Source organism: Choloepus didactylus, chromosome 12 (genome assembly GCF_015220235.1).
Source record: "Choloepus didactylus isolate mChoDid1 chromosome 12, mChoDid1.pri, whole genome shotgun sequence".
NCBI classification, from domain to species: Eukaryota; Metazoa; Chordata; class Mammalia; order Pilosa; family Megalonychidae; genus Choloepus; species Choloepus didactylus.
Genome location: NC_051318.1, coordinates 13,088,140 through 13,112,292, shown reverse-complemented (window position 1 = coordinate 13,112,292; position 24,153 = coordinate 13,088,140). Strand labels below are relative to the sequence as shown.

The window sequence follows — 24,153 nt, the reverse complement described above, 5'->3', positions numbered from 1 at the left end:
ACACTGGGGCTTGCTGCTAAAATAGATTGTGCCGCTGCCCCCGGGCTCTCCTGGGGCTGTGCGTGGTCGATAGCAAAGGGAGATAAATACGTGGTTTCTGTGCCTTAGTGATGTCACGAGTCGCTCGCACCCTGCGCCCGGGAGGGGACCTGTTTTTAACTTCCTTCACCTGTCTCCCGCCCCTCTGCCTTGCATTTCAGGTCCCACGCATCGGATGTCACGGACTACTCGTACCCGGCCACCCCCAACCACTCCCTGCACCCGCAGCCGGCGGCGCCTTCCTACGCGGCCGGGGGAGACGGCGCCGCGCCGCAGGCCCCGGAGCCCGAGTACCGGCCGCCCCCCGGCTCCGCGCGGCACCTGGCGCCTAACCGGCCGCAGCAGCCGCCGCCCCCGCCGCCCCCGGCGGCCGACGGGGCTCCGGCCTCCGCGCCCCTGGCCCCCGCGGACTACGGGTGAGCCGCCGGGCCTGTGCCCTCCCGCCGCCTTCGTGGCTTGGGGCTCTTGTGCGTGTGGCGGAGGAACCTGAGCTTATTCTGATGCTTTGGGGTCAGCACGCAGCCAGGGGTTCAGGACATGGACGCGAGCATTCAGGACAAATTCTGGGTTCCCTGAAGTAGGTGGAGGCTTACGCTCCTTCCCGGCTTCCCATTAGTGTGGAGAAGTCTCAGCTTTGTCTCCGTATTCACCTGTGCGCAGTCCGCGCACACACATGGTCTTGTACATTTAGCTGGGTCGGTAAGCTGAGGGGTTGATCAAGGTTGTGCACCTGTCCCAAGCCCTCAAGGGTGCCCGCCTCTGCCAGGTAGCCACACGGGTCCTCACCACCCCCGAGGACAGCGCAGCTCAGCACCCGTGCTCACTCCACACCGTGCGCGTATCCGTCACCAGGCCGTCCTGTGTCCTGCTGTGCTGGTGGAAGTCATGCACCTCCTCAGAAAGACCCCCGTGGCCCAGTGTTTTATTTATCAAACGCCCACCTTGATTTTGATAAGCTGTCCTTAGCTCTGTTTGGGCTTAACCCCGCTCTTGAAAGAGGGAGTCCTTAGAGTTGCTGCCCAGAGCAGTTGCCGATGCAGTGCAGCCAGCATGTGTCGTCTTCAGCTCAGAGCCAGCGTGAGTCACTTTCCGGACATACATGCCTCAGCTTTCGGAGGTTTTTTTCCCCTGACCCCGTGGGCCTGAATATTTTCCAACTGTTGGTTCTCCTGAAGTCAGGATCCCTCTGAGTAGGTGGTGAGGGTTTCTCAACATTAGGCAGTGGGTCCCTGGGCTGCAGTCAGGTTGGCCTGGGGAACCCTTAGCTGAGTAGAGCTCAGCAGAGTTGGCAGTTGTGGGACCTTCCATAGCTTTTAGTATTCTCGTGGGCACTGTGGGCACGGGGCGTTTCTGCAGGGACTGGCAGATGGGGCTGACCACAGGCTCCTAACAAAACGAGTTTGTGAACTACGCAGTTTGGGGAATCTTGGTAGAAAGGTTGAGGTTGCGTTTGTGTCACTCGTCTTAACCTCTGTAGCCAGCTGTGTTACTCTAGCTTCTCACCAAAGATGGTTTGACTTTTTGATTGGTCACTTTTCAGTGCATTTCAGTAGAAGATCTTGAATTCCATCTTAATAGATAATGTAGAACTGTGAAAATAACTGACTCCAAATCGAGGTTTGTGTTCCGCAGCGATTTTAATTCTAATGACATGTGCCCTGGGCTGGGGGAGGCCTTTCTGATGGGCTTGCTGGACCACCACGGACGTGCCCCTCTGTGCTGGCTTCATTGACCGTGTGTTTTGGCTTCTCCATAGGATGCTCCCAGCGCAGATCATCGACTACTACAACCCGTCAGGACCACCTCCCCCTCCACCGCCTCCTATGATCCCTTCGGCACAGACTGCATTTGTTAGTCCTCTGCAGATGCCCGTGCAGTCCTCCTTCCCTGCAGCTGCTGGCTCCACATACCTGGCACCCCCTCACCCTCCTTCTACTGGGCTGGCGGTCACAGCCCCCCCACCTCCAGGCCCACCGCCCCCCCCACCAGGCCCTCCTGGGGCATCCTCTTCCCTCTCATCCTCCCCCATGCACGCCCCACCAGGAGCCGAGGCGAAGCGGCAAGAACCTGCACAACCACCAATAAGTGACGCTCGTAGTGACCTTCTTGCTGCTATTCGAATGGGTGAGTGGAACCCTCCAAACGCCAACGCTCCCTTTCAGAAAGAGATCTCTATGTATCTCTGTCTAGCCATGGTGCTGCTTCTTCAAATGACTACTCTCTGCAGTAAACCAAGTTTTAGAATAGGGATAAAGGAGCCTTCTTTGATTTTTTTTTTTTTAAGTCTGTGTTTTTGCCAGTGCAGAGTAAACAAGTAATAATAAAGAATTAAGAATTCGGGAAGTCTTTACTTAGTGAGAAACAAGGAAACAGAAATGATAGTTACTTGGTTCTTTAAGGGTGAAAGTATAAATGAAAGAAAATCAGCTCAGATCAATGATTTATTTAAAAAATAAAGTCTAGGTATGTCTTGGACTTTTCTTGCTTTTAGCTTGATGTTCTAAGCCAGTAGGTTGTCAACATCTCTTTAGCCGCAGAACCCTTTTAGCCTGATGAAAATCCTACGCCATCCCCCAGGACATGAAACACACAACAATGGCTTTCTCTGGTTTAAGCAGGCTGGGGACCTGGAACCGCAGCCATTGGGCCTCCCCTAAGCGTCCAGCTTCATGTGGAAACCGTCCCACACCCAGTTAGCCTTAGCCCCGGGCCACAGCCCAGGTTGGCTGAGGGTCACTGCCAGGATGCAGAAATCTCTCTTCTCCGTGAGGTGCTGTCCAGCCCATTGGCCACAGGTCAGTTGCTTTGATGTGTAAGTGACCAAGGGAAGGTCAGCCGGTTCCCATCGTGGCATTGGAGGCGTCCTTGATGGAGACTCGGTGCCATCGCCACCCCTCCTCTCGGCAGGCCTCAGCTGGGCCACACATGCCCTCCTACGTGCACCCTGGGTTTGTCCAGAGTTATATTGCCTCATGGATATCAAATTTGGGGCCATCGTAAGAAAATGTTGGATTTGTTTTTTTTCACAAACCCTGTACCCCACGAAGGACATGTTCAGGTCTTCACCTGTGCTCCCGTGGGTGTGAACCCCTCTGCAACGGGACTCGGAGGATGTTGCCGTGAGTTAAGGTGTAACCAGACTGAATCATGGGGGGCCTGGTCTATATGACTGAAGGCCTTATAAAGCGAGAGAGTTCAGAGAAGCCCCAGGAAGAAGCCAGAAGTCAGCGGAGACAGAAGAGCAGACAGGAAGAGCCCAAGGATGTCGCCCCGTGACGGGAGGCAGAGATGCAGGCCGGGGACGCCAGAGGCTGTGGCCGGACCCTGGGCAGGAAGCGCTGCCTTGCTGACATTGATTTTGGACTTCCAGCCTTCAAAACCGTGAGACCATAAACCATGAACTTGTTGTTCAGGCCACTCCAGTGTGTGTTATTGTGGTAGAGAAGCTGTGGCTACTAAGACTCCTATAACGAATTGATGCACAAACTGAATCTACTCAAGAGGAAACATCAGACAATCCCAATTCAAGGAATAGCCGTCAGTGTGCTTCAAAAATGCCCAGGTCTTAAACACTAAGATAAGAGAACTGCCCCAGATTAAGGGACATTAACGAGACATGACAACAAATGCTAAAGAGACGTGATAACTAATGCAGCGCCTGTCCTGCATGGGCTCCTGAACAAGCAGAAATATTTTTTTCATTTACTGTATTAGTTTTATTTGCAAATCTTAAATAAATCCTGTAGAATAGGGAGTAGGATTGTATCTATGTCAATTTAATGATTTTGGTAATTTTTTTTAGGAAATACATGTGAAATATTTTAGGGGTGTAAAGGAACATTAACTAGAACTTATTAAAATGATCCATAAGAAAATGTATGTGTACACATAAGAATGAAAGAGCAAAAGATCAATAAAATAACTGTGGTGTCCAATTGCATGGAACTTTGAATAGAAAGTGAGATACAGTAGGTTAGTATAGGCTGGAGTGAAATAGTGACACATCCCAGAGTAATTTGGGCAGATAATAAAAAATATATTTACAGCCTCCCCCTCCCCAGCCCCGAGGATCTGGAGGAAGGTGCAGAGGTGTTGGACTTCCTCATCTGGACTGGACTGGTGTTGATGTTGTCACAAACATTGGGATTGGCGGTTCGATGTGCTGAGCCCTCGATCATGGGACTTGCCCTTATGAAGCTCTTTACTGCAAAGGAGAGGCTAAACTTGCATATAATTGTGCCTAAGAATCTCCCCCTGAGTACCTCTTTGTTGCTCAGATGTGGCCCCCCCCTCTCTCTAACTGAGCCACCTTGACAAGTGAACCCACTGCCCTCCCCCCTAAGTGGGACCCAACTCCCAGGGGTTTAAATCTCCCTGGCAATGCAGGGTATGACTCCCAGGGATGAATCTGGACCCGGCATCGTGGGACTGAGAGTATCTTCTTGACCAAAAGGGGGATGCAAAATGAGACGAAATAGTTTCAGTTGCTGAGAGATTTCAAATGGAGTTGAGAGGTCACTCTGGTGGACATTCTTATGCACTATATAGATAACACCTCTTAGGTTTTAATGTACTGGAATAGCTAGAAGTAAATACCTGAAACTACAAAACTCCAACCCAGCAGTCTGGACTCCTGAAGACGATTATATAATAATGTAGATTACAAGGGGTGACAGTGTGATTGTGAAAACCTTGTGGATCACATCCCCTTTATCTAGTGTATGGATGAGTAGAAAAATGGGGATAAAAACTGAAGGACAAATGGGATGGGATGGGGGGGATGATTTGGGTGTTCTTTTTTCACTTTTATTTTTTATTCTTGTTCTGGTTCTTTCTGATGTAAGAAAAATATTCAGAGATAGATTGTGGTGATGAATGTATAACTATGTTATCATACTGTGGACAGTTGATTGTATACCATGGATGATTGTATGTTGTGTGAATGTATTTCAATAAAACTGAATTTAATAAAAAAAAAAAACTGTGGTGTCAAAATGTTATCAGCTGGTGACTCTGTAGGGCATATGGGAATATTTTTTCTACCAGTCTCACAACTCTTCTATAAATCTGCAGTTATTTCAAGGTAAAAAGGAAAAAAACTGATACACATTACATCATCAAAAACAGCATTTTGTTACCAAGAGAGGGAGCGGCTGGTTGTACTTTATATCCATTTTCAACAATAATGAAAGAAAGGGATCTCAGTTACTGCCTCGGTGTAGCAGAGAGCTAGTGGTGTGGACAGTGTTCCCATGCCTTTGGATTCTAGTGCTGTCCAGGAAGAGACTCTGTGGCGAGCAGAATGTTCTGGGTCTGCACTGGCCAGTACGGCAGCCACAAGTAAATTTAAGTAGCCACATGTGGCTAGTGCAGCCTTAGAACTCTCTTCAGTGGTCTCGTGCACTGAACCTATAACTTTTTTTTGTGTTACATGACATTACTTCAATATAAAATAAAAAGTTATGACTTTGCATTCATATTCCTTTTTTTGTCATGAAACTTCTAATATTTCTTAAGCTTCCCCCACACACACACATTTCCAAAAATTGATATCCATAGTGTCCTTTGGGGGAAGAAAAGGCAAATAGACATAGTTTGTTTTTCTTTCATTTGGAACCAGCAAAGGGCTTTAATGCTTTACTTATCGTGTCTCCAGGAATCCAGCTGAAGAAGGTGCAAGAGCAGCGTGAACAAGAGGCCAAGCGGGAGCCTGTCGGGAATGACGTGGCTACGATTCTTTCCCGACGCATTGCCGTGGAGTACAGCGATTCTGATGACGACTCGGAGTTTGATGAAAATGACTGGTCAGATTGAGGCGTGTTCATGGGCAGCCGACAACCCGGCAATGATGCTGGTTGTCAGCCAGAACTCCATGAGCTGGCAACGTGTCGGAAACTTCAGTGGTCTCAACACTTCAGTGGTGGTATTCTAACCCTGTAGCTTAGCACCTTTTGTATTAATGTGATATTGCTTCTGCACATCCAAAACTTCTGGGTTTTTTCAGTATTTACTGTGTAATACTTAAGTGCCACTAAACATAGCAAATTGTACTGCACATGAAATACGCTGTAATTATTGCATTGTCCGGGACACAGCATTTTGCTTTCTTCTTGGCCATGAAAGTATTTAGTGCAGTTTGGGTTTATTCTTAACAGATTATTATAATTCTGCAGACTTGCTGTGTGTTTGTGATGCTGCCTGGTTGTTAGGTCTGCGACTGTGTGTCGGAGTGATGTCTTCCAAGCAGTAAGTGAAGCTGTTTTACTTTTTTAAAAAATTTGTTTCAGAAGAAGTTGGTTCCACAGGGAAAGATTGAACAAGTGAGGAGAGGCAAGTGTTTCTGCTTTCAGTTTCTTGGCTTGGTAGCCTCTGAGTGAATTTGAATGTTCTGTTGAATAATTTCACTTCCTTTGCACGTTCTGATAAAATGTGACATTGGATGGGACCCTTTTTAGGCAAGATTCCACGGTAATTTCTCTTTGTCCTGTGGGCATTCACTTAAGAAATGCTCTTTGATGATTTCTGTGCCGGGTGTCAGCAGCTCAGTAGCAATGAAAACAAAGAATAGGGTCCTTTTTGCCTTCAGGGGCCAGGTAGGGGGTGACAGTCAAAGTTTTCGACAACCATTCTGGAGTGGACCCCCACCACTGGGAACAGGCACTAGGCGTAAAGGAGCCAGAGGGTCTGGTGGCGCCTCACTGCTGAGTGTCAGCCAGAAGAGGTGGCTGCTCCCATTTCCCTGGAAGCCATGTCCTGAGTGAGGCTGGTGGGAGAGCGTCACGCCTCAACAGGTGGCAGAGCGCCTAGACATGCCTTCCTCCACGTGGTCTGGACCTTAAAAGCTCAGCATCGGGGAAAGTAGGTTTGTCAGCCGTTACCTTTTCAGGGTGCTATGGCCAGATCAGGGATCGCTCTCCCACTAGTGAGGTCTTGCTCTGTCCTAGAAGCACACGGTTCTGTGGTCTTGTGTTGTCTTTTGCACATTCAGTTTTAGAAAGTACCTCACCAGGTGACTGGGATGAGACCTGCTGTCCCAGATCACTTTCTTCCCCCCTTGCCCTTCCCTGTATCCTCGCACACGTGGGAATCCTGGAGACACAGGGTTTATTTTCCTAGGAAGACAAGCCCTTGGCAAACTCGTGAATGAGAGCTTCTATTTTGTAATTCTGGATGAAGGGTAACTGGTTGTTTAGAATAAATACATGCCCATGCTTCATTGTAGATATGACGTCACAGATAAACAGTAGGACCTCATTTTACACGACCAGTACATTCCAGGACCCTTCAAAGGGTATCATCATACGTAATAGCGAACCCCATTAATAAGCATTTCTTACACAAATATACATATCACATATTGTTTTAATAAATAAATAAACACTAGTAACAATGAGTAAACAAAATCACAGAAATAATTTTTAAAAATCTTAATTCTCTCTCTGCCTTTAATTTTTTTGATTGCCAATCACATATACCTGAATTTGCATCTTGAGTTGGTGTAAAACGAGGTCCTGCTGTACTAAGATAACTTACTTACTTACTAAGGAATTGTTACCTCCATGTAACATTTCAAACAGATCGCGATCGTTAGAGACTACCACTTAGTTACAGTGAAGGAAAGTCTAGACTATTGGGGTAAAAACAGTTATTTGAGTTGATGATAGGAATGAGACAGGACCACAGCCAGTGGGCTTTTGTTAGTTGAGTTCTCTGTGGGCAGTCGGCTGTCACCTGCATCATGTCTGTATGTCTCCAAGTGGACATGTAGGCAGCTTGGGGCAGGCAGCTTATGAAGCTTGCACATTGGGCTGTATTCACTGAGGTTGAATAACCTAATGTCAGCATCACCTCTCCAAGACTGTGCTTATCCCTGCTCATCTGAGCCTTTTTAGCTGTGCTGGCTTTTTAGGCACATGCTTCTTGAGTTTCTGTTCTTGGAGTTAGATACCATCTGGCTATTCACTGTAATTTTCTAGAATATAAGTAATAGTTGTTAACTTTTTTTATTTTTCTCTTCTTTTTTTCCTAATGTAGAGGCCTCCTGTGTTGGCAGTATTCTTGGGATGTTACCGTTTTTAGCTTTATTTTGAGTTTATTATAATATTTTGTCTTTATTGTTACTTGTATCTTAGGAGTTACCTGTATCTTTCTAGAACTTATGTTCAGCAATCTTCTATGTTCTTTAAGGCCCTTGTGTTCTCAGGATGGAAAAACATATTAAAGCCACTAACCATGTCATGATTTCTTCTTTTCTGTCTTGTTACAGTAAAATTATTGGCACTTTGTTCATAAATATTCATAAATCTATAATTATTAGTTGCCTTTGTATAGTTTAATCAACAAATTATTTTCAACTTGATTTTATGACTAGTGAAAAAGCTTTTGCCCTGTGCGTTATGCAGCCTTTAAAGGCGTGGAAAATGAATAAAATCCAGTTTAGATTATTTTGGGGAGTATTTTTCTCAGAAAATTGGATTTATTCTAAAATTTAAATCCAGACCTTTCCTAAATCATGGTCCTACATGGAAACAAAAAAAGTTGTTTTGAATACTCAGCATTCACTTTCAAAAAGTATTTACTGAAACAATGGAGAAAGACGTTGGAAAGCATATTCCATATCTGTTAATGTGTTTTTCATAGGGCAGTTATAAACAGTAAGGTTATATTAAATTGTTCCAGTTTTATTTCCTCTTGTGTATTTTAATGTAACCTCCCATAAGCCTTTTCCTTATTGCACAGAATTAGGCAAAGGGGAGGAAGTGGTTTCTCGGTACCACGTTAGCGCAAGGATGTGATACGGTGGAGCATCACAGTTGGTTTCTGCAGCCTGAGGCCCAAACCATAAGATTTGATACACTTATATTTTTTTCAGTAAAGATGCTGCTAAAGAATTAACATTTTCATCTCAGTAAAACTTTAGGACTTTTCTGAGCGCCAAGTGGCTACATTGTGTGAAAGTTTTATAATAACGAACAACTGAGATACATTTTAATCCATTAAAGATTAGTGGGAATGTATCAGCCAGAGTAGCAAATAATTTTTGTTTTCTAAAGCAGAGTATCTGTCATCTTCCAGTATTACCAGCACTGTTGTAAAATGAATTTAAAGTGGTATTAAAAAAATTAACTCCTGTTAAACAATTTTTATCTGTTTGTATATCTTACAATGGATTATGTACAAGTAACATCTAAATAAAAGTAAACTTTCAATCCTAAAAGTTTTTGTTTTTTTAAAGTATCTTTTAAAATTCAGTTTTATTAAGATATATTCACATACATATAGTCATCCAAAGTGTATGAGCATTTGTTCACAGTAGTTGTGCATTCATCACCAATTTTTGAACATTTTCATTACTCCAAAAAACAGAAAATAAAAATAAAAATTAAAGTAAAAAAGAACTCCCAAAACATCCCGTCACTTCCTATTATTCATTTACTTTTTGTCCCCATTTTTCTATTCATCTGTCCATACACTGGATAAAGGGAGTGAGCCACAGGGTTTTCACAGTCACGCAGTCACATTGTGTAAGGTGTATAAATATAGTCATCTTCAAGAATCAAGGCTACTGGGTTGCAGTTCAACAGTTTCAAGTATTTCCTTCTAGCTGTTCCAGTACACTAAAAATTAAAAAAATTATATGACACATAAGAATGACCACCAGAGTGATCTCTATACTCCATTTGAGATCTCTCTCAGCCCCTGAAACTTTATTTTGTTTCATTTCTCTTCTACTTTTTGGCCAAGAAGATTTTCTCAATCCCATGTTGCTGGGTCCAGGCTCATAACCAGTAGTCATATCCCACGTTGCCAGGGAGATTTACACCACTGGGAGTTATGTCCCACGTAGAGGGGAGGGTGGTGAGTTTACTTGCCGAGTTGGCTTAGAGAGAGGCTACATTTGAGCAACAAAAGAGGTTCTTTGGGGGTGACTCAGGCACAATTGTAAGTAGGCTTAGCCTCTCCTTTGCAGTAACAAGCTTCATAAGGGCGAGCCCCAAGATTGAGGGCTCAGCCTTCTAAATTGGTAGTCCCCAGTGCTTGTGAGAATATTAGGAACTCCCCAGGTGGGGAAGTACAGTATTTCTAAATTTTCCCCCAGTCCCTCAAAGGGGGGCTTTGCAAATACTTTTTATTCTCTGCTGAAATTACTCTGGGATGTATCGGGGCTTCACACTAACCTGTACAGACCAACCAGATCTCACTCCCTATTCCAGGTTCCTTGTAATAATGGTGTTTGAATAAACTGTACATAAAAGTTAAATTACATAGTGTGCTGCAAAATGTAGATTTTGCAGCAAATAACCAACCATCTCTTCCTTTGGTCTTGCACAGAAGTTAAAGTTTTAAAACACAGTATTATCCTTTACCCTTGAGTCTGATTTACCTTAGTCCTAACCAAGTCTGTTTCATTCATATCTCTAATTGAAGTCAGATTTCTTTTTCAGCTTCTTTAACAGTTGTTATATGGGGTAATGCTGACATTCATAGCTGCTGAATTCTGGCTCTGAGTCTCAGGTGTCACTCAGATACCTGAAGTTATACACAAAGGGCTCAGCATCTCACAACTTAGAAATAACCATTACAGCTCAGGATATATGTGACTGCTGTTAGAGCTTACAATCTAGAAATCTTTACGATAAGCCTTCTCCTGATAACCTGTGCACCTTATAGTTAGCCCATATTAGTGAGGTGTTATAATGTTTGTCTTTTCATTTCTGGTTTATTTCACTCAACATGCTGTTCTCAAGGTTTATTCACCTAGTTGCATACCTCACAACCTCCTTCCTTCTTGTAGCAATTCCGTATTCCATTGTATGCATACACCACAGTTTGCCATTTCATTCATCAGTCAATGTACCTTTAGGCCACTTCCATCCATTGCAAATTGCCACCATAAACACCAGTGTGCAAATGTCCATTTGTGTCCCTCTTTTCAGTTCTTCCAAGTATATATCCAATAACAGGGTTGCAAGACCATATGGCAACCCCATACTTAGCTTCCTATGGAACCACCACACTGCCCTCCAGGTGGGCTGCACCATTCTGCTTTCCCACCAATGGTGATCAGGTACATCCTTCTCTCCATTTTCTCCAGCATTTGTGTCCCTCTGTTTATTTTTTAAACAGCTTTATTCACATGCCGTACATTTGCTCCTAAGTAAATAGTCTGTGGTTTCCGGTATAATCACATAGTTATGCATTCACCCCTACAATCTATATGAGGACATTTCCATTTCTTCCACAAAGAAAGAAGAGGCAAAAAGAAAAAAAAAAAAAAAGACAAGTAAAAAAACAAAATAAAAAATACAAATATAATGCAATTCAATAAAAAGGTCAGACAACAACACCACCGCCAAGAATCCCGTACCCCTCCCTTATATCCCCCTCTCACAGACATTTCGCTTTGACATATTGCCTTTGTTACAACCAACGGAAGCATATTACAATGTTACTATTAACTATAGATTCTAGTTTGCTTTGATTATATTTTTTTTCCCAATTTTTGTTTTTGACAGTGTTATGTTTGACCTGTTTTTGGGAAGATGTCAAAAAAACTGGGCTTGGGTGGAGTTTTAATCCCACATTTACCAGATTAGGTAACAGAAGATAGTACTCTGATTTCCTTTTAAATTTCGATGTAATTTTTATGTAACCAAGATTCAAATTGAATTCCAATGAGTGACCCAAGCAAGGCCTGGAGGAAACCCGGCAGGCCCGGAGCAGGGAGGAACTTGCTCAGAGGAGAGAGGCGGGAGCCAGAAAGGGCCCCCACATTTACACACGGTATGCTTTCATTTAATCCTCAAGATAAGTCTTTAAAATGGGCATTTTCTATTTCATATACCAGAAAGTGGGGTGACTTTGCTTGCTCGTGGGCCCTGGTAGATGTGCACCTCACTTGTGTGGCAGAATTGCACAAGGGGAGGAGGGGGCAGGGGGTCCCCATTAGGGAAAGCCTGCCTTTGTGTCACCGGTGTTGGGGCCCCTGCCGTAGTGTGGGTCAGTAGGGCTGTAACTGGCTCTGTGTGCCCTGGGGGTGCCTCATCCATCTTTGTATCCCCGAGACCCTCAGCACAGCCCCCTGTCGACCACCAGCTGCTTCTTGAACGATCAGATGAATGGATGGATTTCCAAGTTAACTTTTTTTTTTTCCAAAAAGTAAATTGTGTGCAACTTCAAAATCACGGAGCAGTTTGCTGAGTACCCTGCATTCCTCCGTGTGGCACGCGTCACTTGTGTGGCTTCCCCGCTCCACTCGTTCAGTGGGGCTGGCCTGGGCCTCTTGTTTACCGCCATCTCCTGTGTGGGTGGAGCAGGCACTTAATAGGTGCTAATAAACACTGAGTGCTTGTCCCTTACAGAGCAAAAGGGAGGCTCCTTCATCAACAAATACTTGAGGACCTAATAAGAACTTAAATGCTTTATACGTGTAACGTGCTTAGTGTAGTGCCTGACAGTTCGCAACCAAGGTTAGGTTGTTATTGTGGTCTGCGAGTCACTTGTTGGAGATGAGTGAACTGGCCACTTTCTTGCCCTTGTGGAGCTCCTTGTCTAATGAGAAAGACAGGTGTTAAATGATACCAGATACATATGTTAAATGATTTTATGGGTGCCAAAGAGATGCATGTGGTGCTATATGGTTGGGAGTGGGGTGGGGTGTGCCCAAGCTCGACAGCAGAAGTATTAAATGCTATATTTAGAAGGGATCCTACAGCTCATCTTGTCCAGCCCCCCAGCTTTACAGATGGGGAAACGCCGACTTGCATTGCTGAGGGCTCAAATCCTGATTATCTATCTATCTATCTATCTATCTATCTATCTATCTATCTATCTATCTATCATCTATCTCTTTTACAGTTTTATTGAGATATATTTACACACCCTACAGCCATCCACAGGGTACAGTCAACTGTTCACAGTACCATCATGTAATTGTGCATTCACCACCAGAATCAACTTTTGAACATTTTTCGTACTCCATAAAAAATAATAAAAATAAAAGTAAAAAGAACACCCCAAACATTCCATCTCCCCATCCCACCCTATTTTTCATTTTGTTTTTGTCCCCATTTTTCTACTCATCCATCCATATACTGGATAAAGGGAGTGCAATCCACAAGCCTTTCACAATCACACTGTCACTCCTTGTAAGCTACGTTGTTATACAATTGTCTTCAAGAGTCAAGGCTACTGGTTTGCAGTTTGATAGTTTCAGGTATTTACTTCTAGTGATTCCAATGCTCTAAAAACTAAAAAGGGATATCTATATAGTGCATGAGAGTGTCTACCAGAGTGACTTCTCGACTCCATCTGGAATCTCTCCACCACTGAAACTTTGTTTTGTTTCATTTCACTTACCCCTTTTGGTCAAGAAGATGTTCTCAATCCCACGATGCTGGGTCCAGGCTCATCACCAGGAGTCATATCCTGCATTGCCAGGGAGATTTACACCCCTGGGAGTCAGATTCCATGTAGAGGGGAGTACAGTGAATTTACCTGCTGCATGCAAAGCCTGACCTCTTTTAACTCCTGAGTTTTCAAACTATGGTCTCTGTTCCACAGTGGCCCTTCATTTTTTTTTTTTTTTTCATTATTGAGGTTTGTTTGTAAAAAGGGTTCTACGATCTAAAAGTTTGAGAACCACTATTTGATACCATCATTGTCTACCTAATTTTCTTATCTTTCAACCAAGAAGTGTTCCTACTGTTACAGCTAATAAGCCCATGATCCTATATTCTAATTTTGTATGCTGCCAAGGCAATACCGGTTCAGAAATGTGTCAAAAGTTTGAGAAGACTTAAGTATTTAATTTGAAAGGTATGAGTGATGTGGGGGTATCCCAACAGGGACTTGGTGATAAAGAGATTTGTTATCCAAGCATGCTTTCTCTGCAGAGCTGACACCCTGCAGTGTACATGTCAAAATCCAATCACTCTCGCCTGTGCACACTCGCATCTTCATTCTTTCTAAATCCAGCCCTGCATTCACCCCCTGCTCTTGTGATCTGAGTAATTAGCTCCAAATACAGCACCACAATTAGTTAGAGGTAGAAGACCGACCTGAAGAAAAATCAAGAAAATAGGCCATTCGAAAGCAATTTTAAACTCTACTAAGAGGCACTTTCCTTGAAGTGACACCTAAAAGCCTTCAGTATTCTAGGACATGTATCAGCTGTTTTAGCCTACAACCAATTTAAATAGAAGCCAAGCAATTTCAGAGGATATACCCTACATATTCTGAAAGTGTGGAAGTAATTTTGCCTTTACATTTGTAAGATGTTGCTTTTTGTGTGACAGTGGCTTGAAATTGATCTTCTACACTTTTGAAATGGAGACTTTATGATCGCGATCAGTTAGGCTGTCAACTTTCGGCTCCTTTGAAATGCCTTTTAGTGTTGCAAGGATCTAGGCATTCATTGGATTTCTGAGCTGAAGCATTTCAACAGCACAGTATTGAGGTCCAGGGCAGGAAGTGGCCCAGTGCGGGCTCCACCTAACTAACGGGAACCCCTGGGTGCTTCTCTGGCCGGGGAGAGACCCACACTGATCAGCAGCTCTGTCTCCCATCTGGCTCGGGGCCCTTGGCCATGTTTCCATTTGGCCTGAGTCACCGCGTCCCCCCCATTCACACAGCCCTCCCGTCCGCCCCACACCACACAGCCCCCACCCCTTCCCATCGCTGTTATCACCCCCAGCTGCCACATTGGTTCTGAAATAAGATTGGGGGTGCAGAAGCCAAGGGGAGATAAAGGAACAAGTAGTGAGATATAAAATTGTGTGTTTTAGCAGAGATGTCCCTTTCAGTACCTGATCATCTGGGTTGGGGTTTTTCCAAGGGTGGTTCCCATACCACCTACATCAGAATTAGCTGGGATCCGTGTGAAAATGCAGATATCCGGGCCCTGTCCCAAACCTGCCAAGTCAAAACCTTGAGCACAGAGCCTTGGAATCCACGGTCTGTGCAGCTCCCTGGAGTAATGCTGAGGTACACCACCGTGCAGCAACCTCTGTCTCTCCCGGGGCCTGGCCTTGCAGGGCCAGCGAGAGCCAGAGGCACCCCTGCTGGTGGTCAGCCCAGCCCCGGCCCCTCCGCAGCGGGGCGTCACTCACTCGAGCAGATGGAGTCCACCACAGTGGCGAACCAATGACCCGGTTGTTTTCAGCCTTGGACCCCAGGGGCAGTGATTTGGGACCCCTGTCCATTTCCCATCCTGGTGGCCGACACCATGCGGGTTGTGGCTTTCAGACCGTCGCTTCCTCATTTCCAGCCCTACCAGCAGGTCCCCTCCCCAAGCTCCTCGCTTGCCCGCAGCTGCACAGATCACTCTGGAGAGCCTGTGGTCGCGCAGCTGATCATTTAGAAACTTCTCAGCTCTGGGCGTCCACACCTGGAGATGAGCAATGTCAGGGGCTGTGCCCACCGAGTCATTCACAGGTTTGTGCTCATCTTCCCCTGGCTGGAGTGTGCTGATGTTAATATTCTCCATTTATCCCACCACAGAGTCCTTTGTGGCCGAAATTTGGAATCACAAGGCAGGTGATTTGCAAACCCCAGGGCTTCTCTGGTGGCACAGCACTCTTCAATGTCCCGCTGTCTTCTTCCTTCATGGCCATATTTCCTTTAGCCTGCCTTCTTTCCTGGTCCACTTGCTCAGGGGTGCTCCCCCCATGTCCAGCCAGGGGCCTGCTTGCAGGGCCGCCCGTCCACCCGGTGGCTGAGGCGTCTGAGGCGGTAACTAACAGCGGCGGGAACCCCAACCCCAGGCCCTACCGGGCTGGGCAGCATCGGAGGAGGAGGCACTGCAGAAAGCAAAGGGCTTCATTGCTTTTCTTCGGGTCATGCATTGTACAGAGAAGCTGTTGTTCAGGGCTGCCTGTGGTCTTGCAGCCGGTACTGAGGTAGAAAGGGAAGGTTTGCTCTCCTCCAGATGTGCTTGGTCAGATCCCGGGGAAGCTTCCCCGAGGGCTGCTCCCCTTTCCACCCGCAGGGGGCTCTCACGGGCCCCCGACGGGCCTTCCTGCCCATTTAGTTAATGGACTTTAAATGGGGAACAGAATAAATATTCTTGCCTCTGCCTCACACCTAAGAGGGTAACCTGATCCCAGCTAAGACAAATGGCCAAAGTGACTGATCCAAACCCCTGAGGCTCCTTGACCTCTCCGTGCAGAAACCCGTATTTATGTCCTGCTTGGTGGCCCCACGGGGCTGGGGGAAGTCCCCCGGGAGCTGCAGCAGAGCCCCCCAGCCCCGGCCAGGCCCCCTGGACTCATTCCCAGCCAAGCTCATCAAAAGGGTGAGTGGTTCTGTCTGTTCTGAGGCCATCGGAAGAAAGAGCCTTTGAAAGTGTGTTGGCAAGAACATCTTCCCTTCAGGAATCAGGAGGGCCCGAGCTGGGGCTGCCCATGCTCAGGACACTCTGTGGAAAGTCACTGGGGACAGTGAGCCGTCGGAGCAGTTGTTTCAGGGACAGCCGGGGCCACACGGGGTGAGAAGGACACGGGGACCGAGTCCCCAAGAAGGGAGTGACTGAGTGATTCAGCTCTCACTGGTGATGACCCCCAGTGTCTGCAGCTCTGCAACGGCTCCTCTGCTCGGGGACAGGATGGCAGTGCAGTTGCCGGATAAAGTGTACAGTGCACCTCAGACAAAGGAGATGGAAGGGCCCCTGTGCCAGGCAGTGTGCTGAGACGTGCGTCTGCCATCTCTCAATACACTAACCAGTTCTGCCAAGTGGGAGCTAGAATCCTCTCCATATGAAGGAAACCGAGGCGAAGGTCATAAAATGGGGATTTGGAGCCAGGATGCCCGGTTTCCCTCCTCTGAGCTCCTTCACGCTGGCAGGGCCTGCGCAGGCTGCTTGGAGGAACTGGGCCTCACCCAGCTGAATCAGTGTCATTCTGCAGAGACTCACTGTGGCTGCTTGGAGCTGAGATGTGATGGCAGCACTGTGATGGGGCGGCTCAAAGGGTCCCCGAAGTAAATGAGTTTGATGCAAGTGACAAAAGGGCCTCCACGTCAGGCTGCAAGCACTGTCCCCTGAGTCGGACTAAAAGCAAATGGTTAAACTTTCAGAAATTTGGGGTTGCCTCGCCTCTCCCTGACACCCCCTCCCCACCTCCAAGCTCCCTGCAGCCCGGGAGCTCAGAGATCAAGGCCGATACCTGAACTGGGGCAGGGGGGTACCTCCTCGTTTCACCTGATTTTTAGAAGTTTACACCTGATAGAATCACCCTGACCTCAAAGCTGCATTGTTAAAGTGTCCTCCTTTGTGACCAACATTTAGGAAACGGTGATCAGGACCGGGAACTGGATGTGCGCCCATCGGGGCCTCCCTGGGAAGGGGCTGGTGTGTTGTGCGGTGTGCTGTTCTGTCCCCATGGGAGACGCCTGCAGGCCACAGCTGTGTGCATTTCCTGGGGGGTGGTGAGAGGCCCCCGGCTCTACTCTGGGGGTGGTCGGGGCAGAGGAGGGAGTGGAGGGTTGGGGTGCACAGTGAGACAGAAACCTGGGGGTTTGGGGTGGCAGACTCCAGCAGGGGCTGCTGGAGGGGAGGAGGCTGGGAGTCAGGAAAAATACAGCTGTGCAAAGGAAGTAACAAGGACTGTGCTGACTTAAGTGTGGGCCTCTGCTGAAGTGAAGAGTGAACTTCACTTCCAGGGTGTGAAGTTCAGCAAACGGTTGCTCCGGACAAAGAGAAGCAGGGTGGGCCTGGCCGTCACGAGAACTGGGATGCTGGTCCAGGGCCCCCTGACCCTCCATGGGCAGCTGAGAAGGCAGCGGGGAGGCACCTGAGAGTCTGGGGCCCAGAGCTGATCCTTGGCAGTGAGCCGAGGGGTCTCCGTGGACTTGGGGACTAGGACGGAGAGGCCTCTCCTGGAACCGGGGTGGGGCCCAGCAGCTCCATGGTCTGTACAGAGCAACGTCTCAGTTCTCCTTGTGGCACAAGGCCAGGCATTTGGAGGCTTAAAAATAAAAGTGTTTGGAAATGTGCCTTGGAAGGAGTTGTGTCAAATCTTTTGAGACCCCTAAAGAGGACAGCTCAATCCTGAGTTCTGGAACTGGGTGCTGGGTGGGCTTTAAAAAGGGGCAGAGGCCTCCTGCACTGTAAAAAGCAACAGAGATGGAAAGCTGTGGTTCTCATCTAACCAGTGGACCCAAATGAAGGCAGGCTCAGACCTCTCTCCTAAAGTAAATGCTAACCCAGGTGCTCACAAACCCTTCCTGAGGCTCGTCCCTGCGCTTCCACGGGAAAGCACCGCCCTCCAGTGGCCAGATGAGGAAGTGGTTTCCTGGAAGACTAACTTCACGGTTCGTTCATTCAACTCACTCACTCATTCATTCTTTCGATGGATCATTCTTTCATACATGTATTTCTCATGCATTGTTGTGGGAATGTGAATTGGTACAAATTCTCTGGAAGGCAATTTTGCAAACATCTATCAAAATTAAAACCACATTCCTGGGACCTGGCAATTCCATCTCTAGAAATGTACCAAGGCGGATCGCCCCAGGGAAAGTGACACGGCCTGACTTCCAATGCCAGGTCATAAAAGGCAATGCAGCTTCCCCCTGGCTCCCCTGGGTGGCCACCTTCTGAAGCTCAGCCACCATGCTGGGAGGGAGCCCAATGCACACACAGCGACCAGGAAGGGCTCAGCCCACAGCGAGCATCACTTTGCAGACACGTCAGTAAGTGAGACTTCAGGTGCTCCTGCCACCACCCGATGCCGAGTGGACCAGAGTGATGGATCCTTACTGAACTTCTAAGATCGGAAGTGTGGGTCCTCCAGCTTCACTCTTCTTTTTCACTATTTGGGGTCCCTTACCCTTCCATATAAATTCAATGAATGGTTTTCCATGTCTGCAAAGAAGGTGGTTGAAATTCAGATTGTAAACGCTTTGGGTAGAATTGACATCTTAACAATATTTAGTCTTCCAATCTCTGAACACAGAATGTCTTCTCTGATTTCTTTTAGGAATGTTTTGTAGCTTTCTGTGTATAAGTTCTTTACAATCTTGGTTAGATTTATTACTGGATAGTTGAGTCTTTTAGTTGCTATTGTAAATGGAATTTTTTATTGATTTCTTCTTCAAATTGTTCATTTTCAGTGTATAGAAATTACTGATTTTTACGTGTTGATCTTGTACCCTGCCACTTTGCTGTACTCATTTATTAGTTCTAGTTCTTAGATGTGGATTTTTTAGGAATTTCTGTATATAGAATCATGCCATCTGCAAATATAAAAAGTTTCACTTTCTCCTTTTCAATTTGGGTGAATTTTATTTTATTCTCTTGCCTGAGTGCTCTGGCTAGAACTTCTAGTACAATGTTGAATAACAGTGGTGACAATGGACATCCTTGTCTAGTTCCAGATATTAGAAGGAAAGCTTTCAATATTTCACCACTGAGTAAGATGTTAGCAGTGGGTTTTTCATATATGCTCTTTATCATGTTGAGGAAGTTTCCTGCTGTTCCTAGTTTTCTAAGTGGTTTTGTCAACAAGGAGTGGTGGATTTTGTCAAATGACTTTTTCTACGCCAATTGAGATGATCGTGTGCTTTTTTTTCCTTTATTTTATTAATGCAGTGTATTACATAAGTTGATTTTCTTATGTTAAGCCACTCATGCATACCTGGGATAAATCCCACCAGATCATGGTGTATAATTCCTTTAATATGCTGTTGGATTCATTTGCTAGTATTTTTGTTGAGGTTTCTGGTAATTATATTCTTAATTTTCTTTTCTTGTGGTTTCTTTGTCTGGCGTTGGTATTAGGGTGATGTTGGCCTCATAGAATGTTTCTATTTTTAAAATCATTACTCTAATATTTACAATATGGGGACTTAATTCATCAGAGTCTAAAGTCAATCAGTAATTCTCCCCAGGAGTAATTTCTTTTTAACAACCACAGTGGCACACACATGGAGCAATCAGAACACATACTGGTTGATTCACTCAGATGATGTACGAGTGATGCTGGCTGTAGATCAGGCCAGCTTTTATTCTCCTTAAAAATACAAGGATTTTCCCTCTATTTACCCATCCAACTTTTGTGTATTTTTATTCTTTTTTTAAAAAACAACACCTCACAGGACGTATTGTTTCATGCAATCAGTGTTCCTTTAGATTTATCCCAATACTTACCATTATTTTTGATCATCATTTCTTCTTGTATTTCAGACCTTCCATTTGGGACCATTTTCTTTTATCCTCAAGTGCATTTTCTTTTTTTTTTTTTTATAATTTTCTTTACTGAGGATCTGCTGATGATGGCAAACTGTTAGTTTTATTTATCTGAAAATATCTTCATTTCACCATCTGGGCCAGTTACTAAGCTCTTGTCTCTTAGCTCTAAACACGCCTTCTGCACACTGGACACTGGAGCTGGGACCCGGCTGGTGACATCCTGCTTTTGTCGGCGGCCTGTTGTTCAGCTCTGCCAATGAGGGGTGGGAGGTGGGGCTTATCATTCAGGGTCCAATCAGGAGAAAGAAACTACACTGGTTATTTAATCAGGGAAATGCTAATAGAAAAAGTATTTCAGTAGAAGTGTGTAAGATGGTTAATGACTAACAGGGATAAAAAGGACTGTCAAAGAGTCTAAACATAGTAGGTGCAATAAAGCAGCTGCTGCTTCTGGTTTGACGATAAAGGAAACATGGACCAGGGGAATGACCTCCCCCAACAGGGCCTCACTTTCTTCAAAAAAGCTGTGGCTACCGCAGAAACATGCAGGCTGCTGGTGACAAAAAAACTCTCCAGAGCATGGGCCAGCACTGCTGTAGAAGCAGCCCACCACCCCTGGATGATGTGGGCAAGCTGGAGCTCACCTGTAGAAGTGACCTGGCATTGTTAGAACACGTGGGTGGGGTGAGGCTGGTCTGAAGCATTCCACTGTTGCTGGAGGATATGGTGGACCAGTGCTGGTCTCGAGAGGTGACCTGTCATTGTCAGAGAGTGTGGACTGGCTGGAACGACTTGAAAGCAACATGCCATTTTTGGAGGGTAAAGGGGATGGGGACAGAACTGCAGAAAGAGGCTGCTGGTGGGGAGCGCGTGGCCTGAGGGTGCAGACAGAGCTACTCTGCTCGGAAGCAGCCGCCAGTGGACAGAGTGTGGCACAACTAGAACTAGTCTGTGTCCCATGCTGGATAATAATATTAATAACCATATGATAATGATAATATTAACACTAATAATGGATGACTAGACCCTGGAAAGGAAGTGTCTTCTGGACACCATTGCCTCAGAGCTTACTTCTTTGACCTTTATTGATGAAAGTTAACATTCTTCCAACCGCAAAGGAGAAATGTTTACAGGGAGCAGCCTCAATGTCACAGAGCAGGGCAAAGATGTGTGCATCTTGACTGACAGGCAGTCATTTCTAACTGTCCAGTACAACCCTTTGGGGACTTACCTTCCATATATAGTCTTCTGCACGCGTGGGAACTTCTACTCAACAACAAAACAACTCTAGGTTTCCACCTGATAAGATGCAGCTAACCTTTGTAAACATGAAGTTCTCACTCCCTCCTCAAAATGAGAAGCATGGCCCCAACAGTCAATTTATCTACCACTGTCAAAGAGAAAATGGGCAAAGCCACTACAGTCCTCATTTTGGCAACTGCTCATGAGATTGTAGGTGATATCTACAGGTTCCTTGTTCTACTGCCCACTTCATATTTCCCTTACCCTCAGGCAGAACCTCGGCTGATCAGAGAAGTCTTTACCTTGAGAAGTGGCCCTCATCCACATTATGAGGGATGTTCATAATGTAGACCACGGTTGACTGCAAATTTCAGACAAGAAACTTGAGCATCAGTTAACACTTCAATCTGGAATCTCTAGTAAGTACACCTATATCAGTGAATTTGACACAACTTGTTGTTATATTCTGCCCTCTTTGGTCTAACACCTTGAGAATCTACTCCAATGCATAGTCACCAGGTTTCTAGTAATATATATTAGCTAATATATATTAGCAAAAAATGGCAATTACTTTTGTGTGCAAGCTGTTTCCTTCTTCAGAGCATGTACCCATCCTGAGATTTGACAGTCTATAGGTCTAGTGACAACAGGAGTGGTTGTGGTGGGTCTTCAGGAGAATGAGTATCCCCTTGAAAGACATGTGCTCTAGGTGAAGTTAGCATAGGGTTTTCAAGCAAAAGAATTCTGCTCTTCTCAGACACAAGAGCTCAAGCCATTTCCCCTGGCAAGGGAGGCCCAAGGAGATTTGAGACTCTCAGTTTCATCTGGGTCTAAGCAGACCTTCTCTTTCTGTGTTTCAGGGTCCCATTCTTCCCCAATTAATGCCTTAACTTCCACATGAGTTGAAGCTGTGAATTCAACTCTGTGAAAACCCCACAGAGTTACATTTTGAGTTTGATTTTCAACAGTATTAGCACTTCACTTAAAAAATAAATAAGAGATTCATTCAAGGCTATCATGGAAGCTATTTGGTTACCAGACTGTGATTTGCACTGAGTTTAAGCACCTGAACTTCTCATTTGCTTTTTGTATGTGCTCAATTGCCCTAAAAAAAAGCTCATTCCCCACCATAGTCCTTCTGGTCAGCATTACTGTCATAATGGTCAAGGGCAGCAGCCACCTGCCAGAGGGTATGGGCAGACCCGAGCTGGTCTGTGGAGGTGGCCTGCCAGTGCTGGAGGGTGAGGTGGGCCAGAGCTGCTGAGAAGCAGCTGCAAGTGGGGAAAGCATGACTTGAAGGCACAGTCAGAGCTACCGAAGAAGCAGTCCACTGGAGCTTCCTGGAAGCAGCGGCTGGAGAAGAAAGCACAGTCAAAGAGCACAGCTGGAGCTCATCCATGGCGCCACTGAGCTCTCCTGCTGCATAATAAAATAAGAATGGAGGACAGGACCCAGAAAGGAGTGTCTTCCTGCCACTATCACCTTGAAGAATCTCCCTTTCGTCCTTGACTCACAAATCTTAACATTCTTCCAGTTGGCAAAGGAGAAACGATTACAGGGTCCAGCTCCAGTATCACAAAGCAGGGCAAAGGGACAATAAATTTTTAACTGCACTGTGACCCTAAAGGAGTCACTAGGAGGTTGGGAAAAAGAGAAGGGACTTACTCCTTTCTCTTTTTCTCCTGTGTAAATCAGTGGCACCCCAACAGCAGCCATTTATTCCAGGAGTAAGAGTTGTACCAAGTTTGCCGTTTTCCCAACACTTGCAGAAACAGCCTCATAGCCCCAGCATTAATCACCCCCTTCTCAGAGTTCAGGGTCCCAGGCTGATGGGGTCCCTGCTCCAAACACAAAGACATCAGTATCAACCAAGCAGTGGCCCCTCCACTGGGGTTTGAATTCCAGTTCCATGAAGCCCCACTCCAGGCTACTAAGTTTGAATAATTCTAACTTATCTTGCTCCCCCAGCCCCACAGGTGGCAGCTGCTTCCTGCAGTTGCTCCTTCTATGATACGTTAGCATTCTCCTTTTGCTTTTTCAGTTACCTGGTTAATAATTCATTACACCCATCTAACAATTTCTATAATAAATTATCTATGGTAAAAACCTGCTGTGGTTTCTGGCTCCTGATTGAACCTGAAATTAACTTTATTTCACTTTCATTCTGGAAAGATATTTTTGCTGAGTAGAAAATTCTAGACCAGAAGACAGGTTTTTTAGCTCATTAAAGAAATTATTCCTTTGCATTTTGGCTTCTATTTTTGCAGGTGAGAAGTCAGCTGTCTGTTTTACTATCACTTCTTTGGACATATTGGTCTATTTTTCTCGGCTGTTTTAAATTTTTTTCTCTTTGTCTTTTGTGTTTACCAGTTTTACTATGATGTTTCTGGGTGCAGTTTTAAAAAAATGATCCTACTTGAGATTTGTTGAGTTTCTTAAATCTGTGAATTGGTTGCTTTCCTTAGTATAGGAAAAATCCTAGTTATTATGTTTTCCCCACTTTCTCTCTCTTCCCTTCTCAAATTCCAATTCAGTGTAGGTTAGACTATCTCACTTTATTCTCCATGCACCTTTACCTCTCATATTTTCTGTATAGAAAACTTCAGTGTCTGAAATCTTTGCAAATCTGTTTCTGCTGCCTTTTGTTTCTAAGATGTTAAATTTAAGCCCTATGGTAACTACAA

The 24,153-nt window shown here is 45.6% G+C and overlaps 1 protein-coding gene across 8 annotated transcripts in view; it reads left to right on the top strand.

The window, feature by feature from the left end:
- Positions 1 to 9,256, top strand: part of WASF3 (WASP family member 3) — a 140,793-nt gene extending 131,537 nt beyond the window's left edge. For all 8 annotated transcript variants that reach the window (XM_037800300.1, XM_037800307.1, XM_037800306.1 and 5 more), the window contains 3 exons: positions 201 to 455; positions 1,796 to 2,163; positions 5,696 to 9,256. In XM_037800300.1, the coding sequence (XP_037656228.1) occupies positions 201 to 455; positions 1,796 to 2,163; positions 5,696 to 5,853 (781 nt within the window). In that variant the 3' untranslated portion in view covers positions 5,854 to 9,256. The remainder of the gene's footprint in view (positions 1 to 200; positions 456 to 1,795; positions 2,164 to 5,695) is intronic.
- Positions 9,257 to 24,153: the final 14,897 nt, after the last annotated feature.